We start from the raw sequence: 19,437 nt of genomic DNA on the forward strand, positions 1-19,437 counted from the left end.
GTGTTACATATCCAACTTGATTCTAGATCCAAATACTTGTTCCCTATTTCTCGAGTTTTGGTTGACAACAGATAAAACATAGCATATGATTTTGAGAATTTAATGTTGATGAAGACGACGGAAAAGTTAGATGGTCAACATCATGATCTCATTGGGAAACTGATGTCTTCTAGTTCAGAAGACACTTTACCTTCAGGAACACCTGGTCTTATTCTCCTTGTACCTTTTCAATAGTCTCTGTGTTAATTTTGTTCATATAAAGTTGTCTTTTCAGTTATTTTGAGTAAAGAATTATCATTTCCATTGCAAGTCGGTATCATGTTGTTGATTTCTAATATTTGATCGTACAGATACAGTTAAGCTTATTATTAATCTGAGACATATATCATCTATGATGCCTATACAACTTGTGGTCTGGACAAAAACTGGTCCTAGTTTCTCCAACACCTAATTTAACATGTTTATTACTTCAGTATTGCTCTTTGTTTCAGAGAAGGATCTTGACGCCAGCTTTTGAAATATAAATGGTTTGATCTATATTTGCTACTTTTACTATATAAGGTTATACTGGAATCAGGCTAACCAAATAGCAACATGTTATTTGGGGGAATTATTACAGTTGCGACGTTTCTTCCTCCCGACAACTGTCGAGGCGCCTACTCGGAGTAAACACGTACGGATCACAAAGGAACACGAGGTTCGATAAGTCACTGTGGATAGCGTGGAATGGAATGGTCTTTTCAAGATGGCTAACCAGGATGAGCGAAGAAGGTACGTAGATCTTAACTTCAAGCTACCAGACCAGTTGTTTGTACTCAGCTTGTGACCATGAAAAGTAACGTACTGAACTCAGAAAAAGGCCAATTTCAAATTATATTATTGTGTTTTTGTCTTTCAGTTCCAAAATACTTGTAAATCCATCCTGAAGTTGGATGAATTGTTGAAATCGTAATCCTGACGGAATCTGTCGTGATAATTTGTCGATATCGAGTTATTTAAAGGGTTTAATGTCTCTCTACCTTGTCAGGAATATTCCCAAATAAGATAAGATAGCATGCCATATACTGAATGATCTGAAACGAAAGCCGCAACCTGAAGCTCAAAACGTTGGTGTTGATGATGATAGGTGGCGGAACATCTCATTATTATTCATAGAGGATCTATTTGTACACTATGTATGGAGAGTTTCAATCAAAACTCGACCATTTTGTCCACGCGCACAAAACACCAGTTAGCTCATCTTTCATCACACACTGTGGTGTCATTGCTCCTCACGTTTTCGTTCATCTCAAAGAGAAAGATCTTAACCCTAACGTTAAGATTCGCACTGACGAAAGAGAAAGGTTGACTGCCTAGCTACCTTCCAGATAAAAGGAAATCATCAATGATCTTTTGGAGATATCACAAAAGCTATCAAAACAGGAGTCTTCCTTTACACTTCCTTTCCTCTAGATGATGTAGATTGTAAAGCCTGGACAGGTTGGACTAGAACACAGTTTCTAGAAATTCTTCCACATTGTTCGTCCTCTATTGACACTGATATCTACACCTCAAACCACGAGGATGCACTACTGTTGTTCTGGGTAAAAGTGAAGACGGACATATATTTCATAGTGAATTTTATGAAATTTGTTGTAATATAAACATTATTAGACATTTTACATTTTCCATAATTTTGGATTTCTTCGTCGTCTAATTTCTCTTTGTAAAAATGTTACACTTACAAATTATTTAATTACATCTCAACCAGCTGTCTGTCTTTTGAAAGTGATATGTATAATTCCCCTTTTCTCATTGTTATCGGATTAAACCGCGCAATATGTACGTACATTTACCTTTTGATGTTAATCGAGTTAATTAACTGGTCTGGCCAGGTATGACACCTAGCCTCGGACAAAGGACAATTAAGCTTATTATCTCACCTGTCTGAAATGTGACCATCTGAGTACTAAAATGCCATCTGTCAATCATTTGTATTAACTCTAGCTTAAATACTATGTGTAAGGTTTTGTAAAATTAATTAGAACCTAGAGTTCGGACTGCACGGGTCGATTTTCGGATATTCTGTAAATCGCCTGCCGACTCCTAGAAAGTTTAGTGTAATAAATATGATATCTTGGACCGTATTTCAACATCTTTGGATTTTATATCTATTCTACAAAAATATTACAACGACCGGAAAAATCGTTGTGATATATATATCGTGGAAACAGTGCTCAACTCTTTTTAACATGTCGGTTACAAGTATATCGAAAACATTTCATTCCATAGTAAAACATTAGACATTACTGTTGTTCCATTGTTCTTTGGACATGAACATCTTACAAGATAATAATAGGTATTGGGTATGGTCGGCTACAACAATTAGAACTACGATGTAGACCTACACTGATATTTCCAATCAATTTTTGGGACGAGAAAGTCGTATTGGATTCCAGATTAGGTGGTTTAATGTGTAAACCAACATAACTCTATCATGTATCGTTCTTGTCAGAAAAAACAATTCAGCAGTTGTAAGAACATTTAATATTTGTTCTTATCATGGAACATGACGGCCATTTTGAAAGTGGAAATAACACTTTAGTGGTGTCCGTCCCTGTGTACTAACAAAACTTAGTACACACATTTTATTTAAGTTCACTTTACATAATTTCAATGCAAAGCAAATTTCCTCTACGCTAATGTGCTCATTATTGAAGATCAAATGTTGTATGAACGGATGGTGTGGCTTCTCTGGGGCTGGAAGGGCGGGTCAAATAGGAAATATTCTTAAAATCCCTACTAGTCCTGAAAGCATGAATGGATTTTGATAAACTTTAGTCTGGAGCATCATTTGGCAAAGGAGATCAAACGTTGTTTAAACGGAGGGTGTGGCTTCCTTGGGACCGGAGGGGCGGAGCCCAATAGGGGAAATTGAGGGAAATCTTTTACATTCTTATTAGTCCTGAACATCTGAATGTTTTTTTTTTAATGAAATTTGGTCTGAAGCATTATTGGTTAAATGAGATATGTTTTTTTTTTTTATATATACACACATATATATAAACGAAGGTTATGACACTCTTTATGCGAGGGAAAGGAGATCAAATTGGGGAAATATAGAAAAACAACAACAAACAAAAACACACACACAAAATTAAACCTTTTGATTATAAACCATTTACTTTTTCAAGAATGACAGGATTCGGTCCACCTGTAGTTTGAACCATTGTTGAGTGAGGCAGTACAACAGGTAGGAAAATATCTTAAATAGAATTATTTGAATTAGAGTATTTTACCATGAATACTGAAATATCCAGCTGAGGGATGTAGGCTCTCTGGGCCTCTTGTTTTAAAACTTACACATCAATATATCCTAATGACAGTTTTTGAGTAATATATCTTATACTGTTTTAAGATTTTTGTTGTATTTTTCACTTTCAGAAAATTTCGCTTAATGTATAAAGAGATTGGTCAAAATCTATCACATTTTTATCTCTTCTTTATCCTAATTTATTTGCAAATGTAAATCGTTGCTAACCATATATGATACCGGGTAACATGTTATCATCAGCCTTTCCATGTTTAGTTTTCAGAAAAAATGAAGAAATTATATAACCAAGGGGCCATAACTCTGCCAAATAACGCCCAACTCAGCCGAGCCATTTTGGCATTTAATGTTTGGTTTCAAGTTCAGCCGAGCCATTTTGGCATTTAATGTTGTTTCCGAGTTCCAAGAAAATCTGATAATATGTGTTGCCTTTATTGCACGGAAACGTCCAAAACTGACATTTTTCGTCTATCAAGGGGCCATAACTCAGCCAGATAACGTCCGCGAAAAGTGACGAAGGAATCATTCAGGCATTTGATGTTGTTACCAAGTTTCAATAAATCATCCGATAATATCTGTTACTGTTATCGCACGGAAACGAAGTGTGACAGACGGACGGACAAACCCAAAATAATATCCCCCGTTTCAGCGAAAGCGGGGGATAAAAACCCCAAATCAGCAATTAAAAAAGTAAAACAACTTTTTTTTTTTTTTTTTTTAATTTCAAACAATAATTCAATATAAAATTTTACAATATAACTGCTCTCTATTAATTTGTTTGTCTTACTCCGCGTCTAAATTTTCCAAGGGAAGCAACTCTGACTCAAAATTGATCAAATTCAATATTGTTTAATTCAAATGACGAACAAGGAAACAAATCCGGCTAAAGTTATCTGCGAACAAATTGCAGTAAGATAATAAGCAGACTTATTTCAATAACCCATCTATTTAAAAGCAATAGATGGTATCATAATACACACAAAGTGGTGGAGAATTATCGAACAGCTATTATATGATACGCTGGCAAGAAATAAAGAAGGCTGTGTAACCAGCATGGATTTGATCAATTAGATTTCTCAATTAAATGATTCAAATTGGCCACATAAAAACGTATATTATATTAGTTAAAACTTTGATGTACACATATTTCAATGTCTAAAAAGGGAGAGTGAACGAGACAAGGTTCTATCCATATCTATCGACCAATCTTATCTAACATAATCAGAAGGATAGGTTCTTGAATGTCTTATCAATAGAAAAGTTCTAAATAGTGTTCAAACATAATGTAATACAGTATTATGTTAGCATAACTTGAATTAATCTATATGTAAATGGATTCATATATGACATATAAGTCGACGATGATATTTCTAAGCATGGAAGATTGGACAATTTTTGCTTAAGATAAAAGTCTAACATAATTAATACAACTATCCTCGGTTATTATTAATTAAAGTTACAATGTTACAATTTCTAATCTCTACTTTCAGTACTTTGATTTTCGGGAGAGTTTTGCCTTCGGAACTCATTGGTTGATACCATAGATACTAGACCTGATGATCTGACCTACATTTGCCGCTAGAAGACGCGTACAGTAGGTCTGAACGAAACTTTTACCTGCTCAGTGGCATGTGTCCATCACAAACTGTCCATAGTTTATATCAACATGGACAAGGACCCTTCGTATTTAGCTTTCGGCCTCATTGCAGCATCAGCAGCTAAGTTTCTGGTGTCGGCATGGATACGAAACAAGAGGCTGGAGAAATTCGAAAGGATAGGGACGGTTTCTGATCTGATATATTATCCCATGAAGTCCTGTCAGGGCATACCAATGGAATCGGGCACCCTCCGACCCCTCGGGCTGTATAAGGATGGAATGGCGGATAGGTAACACATCCGCGCAATGTGCGAAATGTTGTTTCACTTTCGCTTTAGTTTGTTTCATTTTCGGAATATGATCACGAACAAAAAGTGTCATTCATGCTGATGTCACACTGGTCACCTCTGGCCCTGACAGTGTCATTCATGCTGATGTCACACTGGTCAAAACAATAGATAAGGCCACGCCCACTGGTGGTCTTTGTTGGCTTGGGTTATTTAGTAGGGTTATATATAGTGAAAAATATATGAGCTAATAACATAATTATTATATAGTGATCCGTCACAGAAGGAAAGAGAATAATTCAATCTTCATTTTGGTACATGACATTTAAGATTTGGTTGAAGAATTTGACTATTAAAGCTGCCTATTGTACAGGGATACATAGACAAACCACCCAAGTCAGACCACCAGTGGTAGGGGCTAAACTGGACATAGTAACATCACTTATATCTGTGTGTTGTAAATCAATGGGCTTATACAATGTCTCCAGCTTACAAGGGCTTTACAGTAAGCGTAAATACACGACCACATACATTCATTTATTGATATCAATAATTAGAACTATTGGTAATAAAAACTCATTTATTGATATCATTAATTCGAATGATTGATATCATAAATTTGAATTTATTGATATCATAAATTTGAATTTATTGATATCATTAATTCATTTATTGATATCAATAGTTTGAATAAATTATATCATTCTATAGTTAAAAATAATGATATTATTAATTCCCAATTTTTTTTTTTAAATGACTGCTCCCTCTGAGAAATTTTCCAAAATGGGGGATATGATAACAGTAATATGGATCAGTTCTTGATCTCATTTTAAAGAGGATAAATAATGGATATTAAGTGCGGCAATACATTCGAACTGTCCTCCTCACTGTTGTCAAAACAATGTTGCACCTGAATAATCTTTTATCTGATATGAAGAAGTGATTGCTGTTAATTATCCATCTTGGTTTTAAGTGTAAATCTAATTCTGCACAAAATAGGGAGAAATAATTATTTACTGTGGCTCCACACACAAAGTCATGATATCAATAATTTTGAATTCATGATATCATTAATTCTGTATGTTTAATGATATCAATAAGTGAATTAATGGTATTACTAATTCTAATTAATGACATCACTAATTCAATGTAATGATACCATTAATTCGAGGAATAAGTGATGTCATCAACTCGAATTAGTGATGTCATTAATTCATAAATCAAATTACTGATATCACATTTTGCAGATAAAAACTAAAACGGCGCCCCATATACTTTGAATCCTTGAAAGTTATCTTTGAAGTGGTGGTCACAAGATTTATTTAATGGAAGACAGAATATTGGGTTTATACTTACTGTGTGAACAGCCAGCTATCCAGAACAGAAGTGTTAATGACGTGTCATGCCCAAAAGACACGACCACGACAGCACAAACCTGCCAATTTCTCAGCTTCCAGCAAAACATAAACCGCCACATGGTTTCATGGCCTGGGCTTTAACCGACTGAACTTTGGCCTTGATAACATAAGGAGAGCAATACATTATATATGTAAAAGGAAAATAGAAAATGCAACTGACAGAGATGAGGGGTGCAATCCCTCTAGTGGATTATTGAAATAATAGAATATAACTGCTATATCAAATCAATTAAGTTGATAAGGTAAATCAATTAAGTTGATAAGGTAATTTGTTATTTTCTCGTAGCTTTCATAGAATAACTTAGTTTTATACCGAGCACTGCAGTCAATACATCAAACAAAATATACATGGAGAGTCAGTAGAACAGACACACCTGTATTTCATTTGTTTTAATTTATTGAGAAAAACCTCAACAAGAATCAATTGTGTATCTACAATAAGTTAATTTGTGCTGTTGAAATTTTCAGAAATTGGATGTTCACTCGTCCTGATGGCTCATTCCTGAGTATCCGCCAGTGTCCAAAGATGGTGCATATCAAAGTCAGCAATCATGGTGAAATGGTCCATCTTGATGCCCCCGGGATGCCAACATTGAAATTACCAAAACAGCCGAAGGTTGACACAAAAAGGTTTATGGAATGCAGGTAAAGATTCCGAAGGAGGATTAGATAAATCAATCAAATTTGCCATTCAATATATTATATATATATATATTTCTAAAAGAAATATGCTTTAGGGCTGAAAAAATAAAAATAGAAACTCATAAGAAATCTTAAATCAACATTGTATATCTAGATAAAAACAACAGTACATATCAGTTGATATTGGACATATTTGTAAGAGTTTATTAAATACAGAAATGTAATAATATTACATATCACATATCACACACACATATACATATGTGTGTGAATATTAATGAAATTCTTGCTTACAGCACAAAGTGTTATCTTTTGGATTATTTTGGCTAAAACGGTAATACTTATTTTACCAGTAATTTTGACAATAGCATAATTATAAAACGCTTGTAATGTATGGCACCTGGAGTCAGAGACCTTTGTGGTGTAAGTAGATTTGTGGTGTATATAGGGTGTGACCATGGCCTTTGTGGTGTAAGTAGATTTGTGGCATATGTGGGGTGTGACTGACCTTTGTGATGTAAGTACATTTGTGGTGTATATATGATGTGACTGACCTTTGTGGTGTAAGTACATTTGTGGTGTATATAGGGTGTGACTGACCTTTGTGGTGTAAGTAGTTTGGTTTGGTTTATTTTGTTTAACGTCCTATTAACATCTAAGGTCATTTAAGGACGGCCTCCCGTGCGTGCGACATGCATGCGTGTGGTGAGTGCGTATGTGTGTTTTGGGAGGCTGCGGTATGTTCGTGTTAAGTCTCCTTGTGATAGGCCGGAACTTTTGCCGATTTAAAGTGCTATCTCGCTGAAGCATACTGCCGAAGACACCCAGCAGCACACCCCACCCGGTCACATTATACTGACAACGGGCCAACCAGTCGTCCCACTCCAAATATGCTGAGCGCTAAGCAGGAGTAGAACTACCATTTTTAAAGACTCTGGTATGTCTCGGCTAGGGGACAGAACCCAAAACCTTCCTCACAGTGGCGAACGCTCAACTAAAGGCCAAAAGTGAGGCATTGTCAAGGGAGACATTAGGAAGAAGAAAGTTGTTAAGAAAGAAGAGAAAAGATAAGATCCCAAGTTTAGTCGCCTCTTACGATCATGCAATGGGGGCAGCAGGTACAATTCTTACGCCCTACCTGCAGGGCAGTGGTGTAAGTAGATTTGTGGTTTATGTGACTGTAGTAACCATTGTAGTGTAGGGCATGACTATGAGCTTAATAATTTAGGGTGTGACTTTGAGCTTTGTGGTTCATGGTGTGACTATGAGCTTTGTGGTGTAGAGTGTGACAGTTGCCTTTATACATAAATTAGGGTGTGACTGTTGCCTTTGTACATAGTGTAGGGTGTGACTGACCTTGTGGTGTGGAGTGTGACTGTGACCTTTGGTTAAGGGTGTGGCTATGACCTTTGTGGTGTAGAGTGTGACTGTAGCCTTTGAGGTTTAGGGTGTGACTGTAGCCATTGCAGTGTAAGGTGTGACTGTGACCTTTGTGGTGTAGGATGTGACTGTGACCTTTGTAGTGTAGGATGTGACTGTGACCTTTGTGATGTAGGGTGTGACTAGCCATTGTGGTGTAAGGTGTGACTGTGACCTTTTTGGTTAAGGGTGTGATCGTTACCTTTGTGGTGTAGGGTGTGACTGTAACCTTTGAGTTGTAAATGTGACTGACTTTTGTGGTGTAAAATTTGATCTTGACCTTTGTTTTATAGGTTGTGACTGTGACCTTTGAGGTTTAGGGTGTGACTTTGACCTTTGTTGTGTTAGGTGTGACTGCGACTTTTGTGGTTTAAGGTGTGATCATGACCTTGGTGGTGTAGGGTATGACTGTGACATTTATGTTGTTGGGTGTGACTTTGACCTTTGTTGTGTAAGGTGTGACTGTGACCTTATGTTGTTGGGTGTGACTGTGATCTTTGTGGTGAAAGGTGTGATTGTGACCTTTGTGATGTAGGGTATGACTGTGACCTTTGAGTTGTAGGGTGTGACTGTGACCTTTATGGTGTAAAACGTGATTGTGACCTTTGTGGTGTAAAACGTGATTGTGACCTTTGTGGTGTAAGGTGTGACTGTGACATTTGTGGTGTAAGGTGTGACTGTGACCTTTGTGGTGTAAGGTGTGATCGTGACCTTTGTGGTGTAAGGTGTGATCGTGACCTTTGTGGTGTAAGGTGTGATCGTGACCTTTGTAGTGTAAGGTGTGATTGTGACCTTTGTGGTGTAAGGTGTGACTGTGACCTTTGTGCTGTAGAGTGTGACTGTAACATTTGTGGTGTAAGGTGTGATCGTGACCTTTGTGGTGTAAGGTGTGATCGTGACCTTTGTGGTTAAGGGTGTGATCGTGACCTTTGTGGTTAAGAGTGTGATCGTGACCTTTGTGGTTAAGGGTGTGATCGTGACCTTTGTGGTGTAAGGTGTGATTGTGACCTTTGTGGTTTACCATTGACACAAAAACATTTGTGTTTTAGGGTGTGGAGTCTACATATACCAGGCATGGATTGTGGTGAGGAGGCAAACCAATGGGCTTGTGATTTCCTTGGACTAGAAAATTTACATGTGGTATTTTCAGCTACGAATATGAAGAAAAAAAATATTTCAGATGAATGTTTAAATTCATGGACTGACCTTATCCGACCTGAAGACAAGGTGAGAGATGATTCTCAGTATTACAGATCTGTTTTGTTTTTGTATCAGACAATTATTTTAAAAAAAAAAGATAGGATTCAATGTCACTGTCTTGTGTACATGTATATAGTAAAGACATATATAATCTCTCCCAATTTTGGAAGTAGTAGACATCAAAATTTTAATCATGTTTATTGGGTCTGGTATGAAGTAGTCACGGACTGACACTGAGAAAAGACCATTGTGTTTTTTCATCTTTAACTTAACCAAATGAAGAGAAAAACTGAGGTAATGATAAAATGTTTAATTTATTGACAACAATAAATATGGAAATGTTATATAAAATATGATATACGAATAGTTTGCTTGTAATACAGCAATGATCATGCACCTATAACAACATGTATACAAGTACAATGTAGTTAATGACATAAAGAGGATATTGAATGGTTTCCTTTTGAATTTCTTATAGGTATATATAGTTATCCAATGACGCCTCGGTTTTTCTTTGATCTTTTGTTGTCGATATATTGCATACTATGTGATATTTCAAATATCACATATGTGATATCTGAAATATCACATGGCATTTCTGATTGGTCCATGCCTCAGTCTTGAGGCGGGGCCAATTTCAAATGTAGGCGTGACAAATGATCGAACAAAGACAGGAAATGCATTTCAAACAAAATTTAATGAAATACGATTGCCGTTTAAAAATGTTCTGTCTTCTTTCTTCACCTTGTATGCACGTACAGCCCTGCTGCGATGTACCGTTCTGTCCATAATGAGTTGTTCATCAAAACCTGACCAAACAGAATATAAAACCCTGTTCATATTTTATTAAGTAGAATATATATCATATTTTAACAGATCAGTAAAAAATGCATACATTACATGATACATATTATAAAATTTCAGTCATTTAAAATAAATGGTTATACAGATTACGCCAAATGTAACAATATACTTTCGTTGCACAAAAATCCTATCATAAACAAAATAGTGATGAAAATGATAACAGGATGCTTGGCTAAAAATACTGATTAATCGATTCATCGATGTATTTAGTAATTTCACAGATTTTGAAAGGATTTTGTGACATTGTGAACGTCGAAATTTACGAAAAAATATTTCATTTCACAGTTTGTTCAAACAATATGATTTTAGACTTACCTGCTTGGTAAAGGGAAGTAGCGCAGGTCCTCTATCCGGAGCGGTTACCGTTTGTGTAATTTCCCTCGATTCCTGCAGCCTTTCACATGTTTTTCACATTACCATTCAGTTTATTTACACCAATTGGTTGAGTTAATTCCTTGGTATCAAATATTCCAATGTCAGTAGCTGCCGTGTCACTATCTTCCAGTTCATACTCATACTTGTCTACGGCCTGTGATAATGTTATATCGTCGAGGTCAGTGAACACATCGACATCAGTACTAGTGATCAGTACCTGATCCATCATGGTTGACAGTCTCACTAGAAATGAATGGGCTACTGTGACAGAAAACAAAACGTGTCAGAAATTGGCGAGAAACATATCACAGTGACAGGTTCTGATCAATTTTATAGCTCCACCCCTAGGCACGTGGCTGACAAAAACTCGACTGTCATTGGATAAAACAGATACAAAATGGGTACTCGTGACGTATCGCATATATCACACTCGTGCTACGCACTCGTGTGATATATCCGATACATCACTCGTACCCATTATGTATCTATTACATATCAGAGGAATGACAGACACTACAAAAAATCCAATCAATTGTGTTCTGTCAGTGAGTGAAATATATCCAAACGAATCATTTATTTCATTGATAAAAATTTGATAAAGAAAATAATACTTGCTTTTCTTTTCTTTTCAGAGCATCTTTTCTGACTTAACTTCTTATCTGATTATGACTGATAAATCTCTCGACGCTCTCAACGAACGTTTAGAAAAACCAGCCTCCATGCGGAACTTTCGACCAAATATTGTGATAGATACAACAAAGAAGGCATTTGATGAGGTATGGTATTTGTGACCATTTGTACTGTCAGTTAGATGGGCCGTGGACAGTTTAACTTAGAGGGGTCAAAGACAGTTAACCTGAAGGGGTCATAGACAATTAAGTTAGAGAAATCATAGACAATTAACTTAGAGGAATCATAGACAATTAACTTAGAGGAATCATAGACAATTAACTTAGAGGAACCATAGACAATTAACTTAGAGGAATCATAGACAATTAACTTAGAGGAATTATAGACAATTAACTTAGAGGAATCATAGACAATTAACTTAGAGGAATCATAGACAATTAACTTAGAGGAATCATAGACAATTAACTTAGAGGAATCATAGACAATTAACTTAGAGGAATCATAGACAATTAACTTAGAGGAATTATAGACAATTAACTTAGAGGAATCATAGACAATTAACTTAGAGGAATTATAGACAATTAACTTAGAGGAATCATAGACAATTAACTTAAAGGAATCATAGACAATTAACTTAGAGGAATCATAGACAATTAACTTAGATTGGCAATAGACAGATTAATTAGAGGGGTCAAAAACAGTTAACCTGAAGGGGTCATAGACAATTAAGTTAGAGAAATCATAGACAATTAACTTAGAGGAATCATAGACAATTAACTTAGAGGAATCATAGACAATTAACTTAGAGGAACCATAGACAATTAACTTAGAGGAATCATAGACAATTAACTTAGAGGAATTATAGACAATTAACTTAGAGGAATCATAGACAATTAACTTAGAGGAATCATAGACAATTAACTTAGAGGAATCATAGACAATTAACTTAGAGGAATCATAGACAATTAACTTAGAGGAATCATAGACAATTAACTTAGAGGAATCATAGACAATTAACTTAGAGGAATCATAGACAATTAACTTAAAGGAATCATAGACAATTAACTTAGAGGAATCATAGACAATTAACTTAGATTGGCAATAGACAGATTATTTAGAGGGACAATAGACTGTTAACTTAGTGGGGTCATAGACAGTTATCTTAGAGGGGCAATACAGTTAATTTAGAGGGGTCATGGACATTTAATACCTGATGATAAACAACAATAGTTCTCTTTTGTCATCATGACACCAGTTTCAATATTACTGTTAATCATATCTGTTTATGAAATGTATAGCTTGCCTGTCATTCATTTTTATACACCTGTCAATGACAGGTCGGATTATGGTATACCCTGCGCTGTCCGTTTGTCCGTCGGTTAACTTTTCCTTGTTAGTGCTCTCTAGTCTTTGTTTATCAACGTTTTTTTTTTTAAATATGGCACAATAGTGCAAAAAAAGTTTGTGTTACGGAATTTCGTGATTATTTTTAGCAGAGTTATGCCCCTTTTATTGCCAAATATGGGCATTGTGTAGAAAATACAAGAAATTTTCAATTTATTTTTCTATTTTTCTCAGATTTTGCACAACACAACTAGAAGCAATTATGTTTAACATATATTATTTGTTTTTGGCTCGAGTTTCAATTATTGGCATAAAGGCATTGCATATTTGCTCAGGTAAAGCTCATTCATTAACAATTCTTTATTAGCACTACCTTTTATTTATCAACATATTTATATGAAACTTGCTACAAATATTCTACACCACAATAGCTCTAAAGAGTTTGTGTTACAGAATGTTGTGAAGATTTCTACATGAGTTATGCTCCTTTTATTGCCAAATATGGGCATTAAGTAGAAAATGCAAAAAGTTTTCTGTTTCTTATTCAATTCCTCCAAGATTTTGTTCACTTCAACAAGAGGAAATTATGTTCAACATATATGAGGGATTTTTATACCCCTGTCAACGACGCAACATTTTCCTGTGGTAGTTTTTCCAGTGATGGGCGTATATTGCTCCCGCTTGCGGATCCCTTGTACATATATGTGACAGTATATAATAGAGCTTGTGTTATCCAGGACTTGTGGTGTGAGCTCCGGTTTGGGGACAATGTGTTCATGAGATGTCTACATCCCTGCCCAAGGTAAGATATATATCACATAAGACCATCATTAACTTAGTAAAAATATTAATGAAAATATTTTAAAATCAAATAAATCATGGCTTGGTTATGTACTTTTTGTACATGTACTGATTTATGAACAGAAAAGGTTTAAATTTGCCCTCACATGATCTGATATAATTTACGTATTGCTTAGTCTGTAGCATCTTCTGTAAGCAAGGGTTCAGATCGCCACCTTTGGCTAGCAATGATGGGTATATGGCTGTCCATTCTTCTTTTGAGTGAAGGTGTTTTGAAGCATGAATATGAAACATTTTCAATACCTGTTGTACTGCCTTATTTGACAGTATAAAATTTATCAGATTACCCACATGTGTTCAGTAAATATGTATGGAACCAGTCTTGAATAGATTCCAAAATGTTAATTTTCATTAATCCTCCATTAAAATTTCAAAATTGATGCGAAATTATTATTATTATTTGACATGTACACTGATAACAGCTGATTTCTTGTCACTATAAAATCTTCTGGTCGTGTTGACAGATGTATGCTCCCAACAGTTGATCCGGACACCGGAAAGAAAGATCCTGACTTAGAACCATACAAAACACTGAAGAAGTAAGATATATATTATAGATATAGACAGTAACTTTTAGATTGTGTTTATCCTGCAATAAGTCCTCGGGGACAGGAAATTAAAAACTCAGAATACGAGTTGGGCTTTTTGCAGGAAAATAAAATAATATATGTTTGGTTCTTAATTTCTGATGAATTGTATTAGAATTCATGGAGTCGAAACAATCTTTAGAGTGGTAATACCAGTCAACTCCCACGTCATAATTATGGAATATTCTTGGTGAAAATTTTGCAATATACAGATATTTTTAGGAAAAACTTGACATTGTGTTGGGGTCCATTGTGAATATGATGTGTTTGTCAGCATTTAGACAATTTTATTGTTTTGAAGGTTCCGATGTAAACCCGGTTGTGGTATGGACCCTTTCTTTGGGATAAATGCTGCTGTAGACTTTCCAGGTGTCATACATGTAGGGGACCCTGTGTATGCCAGGAACTGGACAAATTGATCAGTTACAACGAGGACATTCAGTGAATCAATGGAACTTGAAAGTTAGAAATCAGAACATTTTTATATAACAATCAACGCACTAGCCCGAGTTTCCTCTGGCCCTGACACCATGTCTGGTGTAGGAGTAAATTTGGGCTATCAACCAACTTAGGCATAATATTATTGTATTTATCCTAAAGTAAGCCCCCCTCCTCTTGTGTGAAAATCTAGAACCATAGTTATCCTAAAATAAGCCACTTTCAATAATGTAAAACTTTAGATAAGGGGAAGGCCTATTTGTGAATCACTTTTAGCTTATTATTTCAAAATTACTGATTCTGCGAAAAATTTATAAAAACATATTTGTGGACAGGGGCTTATTTTTGTATAAATTTAATGAAGCCAGAAATGTCTAATGGATGTGGATTTTTGTAGAGACAATTATATTTTTTATTCAGATGTGATTATAAACAGATGCAGTAATGTACATCTATGTTAACTTTAATCCATTTATTTTTTATGAGAGTTCTATGCTTTTATTTTGTGTTCAGGGTATAGTATAATGCCCAAGTTATCCATTATTAACTTACATATCATAATGTTTAGAATACAGTCATCATATCTTCAGTAGACTTCATGTAGTTTGTTACACATCATTATTACTTAATAAAACTGTATACAGGTATAGTATCGGGTATTTGACTCTAACATTATGGAAGAGGAGTATGGGTGCTAAAAATTATCAAAAACCAAGAGACTTCATTACTAATTCGTGGTGAGTTTTCACATTAAAGCTCTCTTTTATTGCTGTCTAACAGAACCACGTTTACTCTGTAAGTCATAGATTATGTTGTAATTTTGCCCACTCCGTTTTTGTCCTCATGGCAGCAAACAGTACGTCTCTGATCGACTTGAGGCTTCTGATGCGAGGCTTTGATCGCCACTCTTCAAAGGTCACTTGGTGATCCAGGCCAGGTTGTGCATGGGTGTAGGACATATTTTCTGTGCCTCTTATACATATAGAGAGTGGAGCACTGCCTCAAAGATTCCCCGTAATCAATCGGTAGTTTCCCATTGTGAATTGCAATTTGGAAAAACTTAGGTATTGATTCTCTCATTATATCATCATCAGAGATAGAAAGGCTATTAGCTTTTTTTTTATGAAACATTTAATCTGTGACTTGAGGTTCTGGTCACAATAGATGTCATTGCCTTTCATTTGGTAAAAGGTCTTAGCCTGTGACTTTCTTTGCTAGTGTCAGCAATGTCATTTAAGAATGTGTATTAATTTGTCTTGAAAGATTTCCAGTTTCATCGACTATAATTTTACTGGGGAACATGAATTACTTTATAATAATTTGTGTCTTTACAACACCGTCAAATTTTACCGTAGTTGGAAATTGGGAATTTTTCTGATGTCATCATTAAATGCATTTGTGACTTTTAAAAATTATTATGCAGATACACAACTAATAAACATTAAAGTTTCAATGAATACACTTGTTGTGATATTTTGCTTTTAAATAATCTTGAAAAATTCAGCTCAAACTATTAACAAGAACAAGAAGAAAAAATTGATGATGTGTTGTAAACATAAAAGGAGCACCTGGCAGCTAAGCTGTATGATCGATGTGATGGTTCCTCTCTCCCTCCATACTTTCCCTTTCTTGACTGTATCATTCCTGTTTTCACAACCTAGCATTTTACTTACACATGTATCCGAGTTGATTTAATATCCAAATATCTTGGTTTTGGTGTTAGGGGTTGACCACAGACAATTACAGCACATTATTTTGAGAACTTGAGGTTGATGAAGATAAAGGAAAGTTTAATGATCAACATTATGATCTCATTGGGAAGTTGATATGTCTTGTGGTTTCGTTTCAGGGGCCGCGGTGGCCGAGTGGTTAAGGTGTCCCGACACTTTATCACTAGACCTCCACCTCTGGGTTGTGAGTTCGAAACCTACGTGGGGCAGTTGCCAGGTACTGACCGTAGGCCTGTAGGTTTTTCTCCGCGTTACCTCCACCTCCAAACCCTGGCACATCCTTAAATGACCCTGGCTGTTAATAGGACGTTAAACAAAAACAAACCAAACTAAGAGTGGTTTCATTGTCAGGACCATGACTCATTTTGAGAGTGTTGCATTGTATAGATTGGAATCTGGCTTACATAGCAGATATTATCAATAATGTAGAGGACTCTTTGTCTTCAGGAACACCTGGTCTTATTCTCCTGGTACTTTTTCAATAGTGTGTGTGTAAGTCTTGATTTTGTTCATATGAAGTTGCCTTTTCAGTAATTCAGTTCATTGCAAGATGGTACTATGTTGTTGGTTTTGAAAATCATACAGTACAAGCTTACGATTAATTTAAAGCAGAAGAGACATTGTATGTCATCTATGATACCTGTCTAAGAAAAACTCATTCTAAATTCTCCAACACCTTATCTAACGTGCCTTTTACTATAATATTGCTCTTCATTTCGGGGAAGGATCTTGATGTCAGCTTTTGAAATACAAATGTATAAAATGTTTGATCTATGGACTTTTTAACTTATGACCGATAATTCCATTTCTCTTCTTGAACAAGCATATGCTATATACAAGTATAAATATTGGGTTCAGGCTAACCAAATAGCAGCATGTTCTTTTAGGGAATTTTCACATTATTTAAATGCTAATTTTTGTCCATCTCAAATCGATTATGCAAAGTTATGGACAAATGGGAAATGGCATAAGTTTCATCACAATATCTAAGCATGTGCAAAAAAGCAAAACTTTAGCTGCAAATAGCGATACAAAAAAATGCCTGTTGGTCTCTTTACTTCACTAAGTCAACTGAATTACAAGTGAATACTGATGGGTAATGAAAAATCAAAACATGAATGCCAAGTTTCACCACAATCTTAAAACAGTTTATGTTCCTGATCCTAAAACCTGGAGGCAAACAAGATATTCCATTGGTAGCTTGATGATAAATTTAGTGAAAACAGTATTAATGAGAACTTATAAGAAACACTAATCACAAATTATAGATCACAACTACAGTACCTCCCACAATCCTTAAGAGTCAAGGTCACATTACTGAAATTAAACACTTGATCAATTCCAAGTTTGCATCATTTTGTCTAACAAAATGTTAACTAGGTAAGAAATAGAAATGTTTGCCTTGACCTTTCATCAAGTAACCTTAAACCTTGGTCAGTTAACTCATTCTAGTTTAATTTTTTAGGACTTCAAATTACTTCATAACATGTTTTTACCAGTTAGGAAACCATCTTGACCTTGACCAAGTGACATTCAGCTTTGATCATCAGCCCCACTCTCCCCAACTTTGCTGAGGTGGTTGACAAAAATATATTTCTATTCAGTGTTAAAAAAAAATCTTTCAAAAGCCACAATATCAGTAAATGTTGAGTGTAATCTTATTATTCCAACAGAAGATTCTGTTCATCCTGAGAGACTGGTAATTTTAGAGAGATATTCCAAACTGCCTGTCATTGCTACCACTTTTTGATTACGTATCCATTATATTACTATCGGGTAGCTGAAGGGTCTTTGTGATTATATTTACTCCTAATCTAGGAACATCTCTCTATTTAATATGACATCATCTATACACTGGAGACAATGTAGGCCAGGGAATCAATGGAAAATTGTTGAATTGGGAACAAATGTTCCCAAATAAACTGCAATTTTTTTTAAATTTGGCTTTCGTTTGAAATACATATGTAATCATTTACACTAAGTGCTTCCGATTAATTATAACAAAAACATCATTTTAACTTATTTATTTTATTCCATAAACAATAACATGTAATTCCTGATCTTTCTTTTATAAATTTCCAAAAATTCTGAAACATATCGTTTCTATAAATGTACTTCCAGTACATAAATCACCCCAGCCAAAGGCTGGAATGTATATCTCAATGTTTTTTTAGTCAAAATTGTTAACGTTTTTTAATATCTTGCAATACATATATGTTCAACAATTACCAATCTATACCATCATATATTTCAAATCTACACTGAAGTCCAAAAATAATATCTTTCTTGCACAATTATCAATTATTTCTTTGCATCAATTTTCATCTTTGTATAAAAGACACACTTAAAAGCTCACTATCATCCAATAGTGTGCTAAAGCCGAGTGAATAATGCTTGAAAGCAATGAGTTTACCGGTAAGCCCTTCACAAAGAGCCATAATACAATAGGAGGCTCATTAGGGCCTGTATCAATCACCTGTTTTGCAGCTTGAGAAATGGAGAGGCCCAATGGGCAGGCCTGCATTGCTAATCTTGTATTCACATGTTTGACGATTCTCTGACTTTCATTTAATCAAAAGAATTTGACTCTAGGCCTTTCAATTAATCTTAATTCCTTCATATGGTTGAACAAATTTGACCTCTGTGACTTAAAATACTGTTCAAGATAATTTCTTTATGCGAACTTTCTTGGTGTCATCTGAGGAATTTATGGATGGATGCCGGAGAACGGATGA

The 19,437-nt window shown here is 35.2% G+C and overlaps 1 protein-coding gene and 1 long non-coding RNA gene across 2 annotated transcripts; one reads left to right on the forward strand and one right to left on the reverse strand.

Annotated features, from left to right (window-relative positions):
• The first annotated feature begins 4,859 nt into the window (after positions 1–4,859).
• LOC117323450 (mitochondrial amidoxime reducing component 2-like) lies at positions 4,860–16,429 on the forward strand. Its single transcript, XM_033878684.1, has 7 exons — positions 4,860–5,197; positions 7,081–7,257; positions 9,723–9,900; positions 11,745–11,888; positions 13,824–13,888; positions 14,412–14,486; positions 14,836–16,429. Exons 1-7 carry the CDS (start codon positions 4,977–4,979, stop codon positions 14,951–14,953), a joined length of 978 nt encoding a protein of 325 aa, XP_033734575.1. The 5' UTR covers positions 4,860–4,976; the 3' UTR covers positions 14,954–16,429.
• Positions 10,599–11,308, reverse strand: LOC117323451. The gene is made up of 2 exons (XR_004531735.1): positions 11,053–11,308; positions 10,599–10,682 (listed from the first exon to the last, which is right to left on the reverse strand). It is a non-coding gene; the product is annotated as an uncharacterized LOC117323451 (long non-coding RNA).
• Positions 16,430–19,437: the final 3,008 nt, after the last annotated feature.

The sequence above is a fragment of the Pecten maximus genome, chromosome 3, assembly GCF_902652985.1.
Source record: "Pecten maximus chromosome 3, xPecMax1.1, whole genome shotgun sequence".
Classification (NCBI taxonomy): Eukaryota; Metazoa; Mollusca; class Bivalvia; order Pectinida; family Pectinidae; genus Pecten; species Pecten maximus.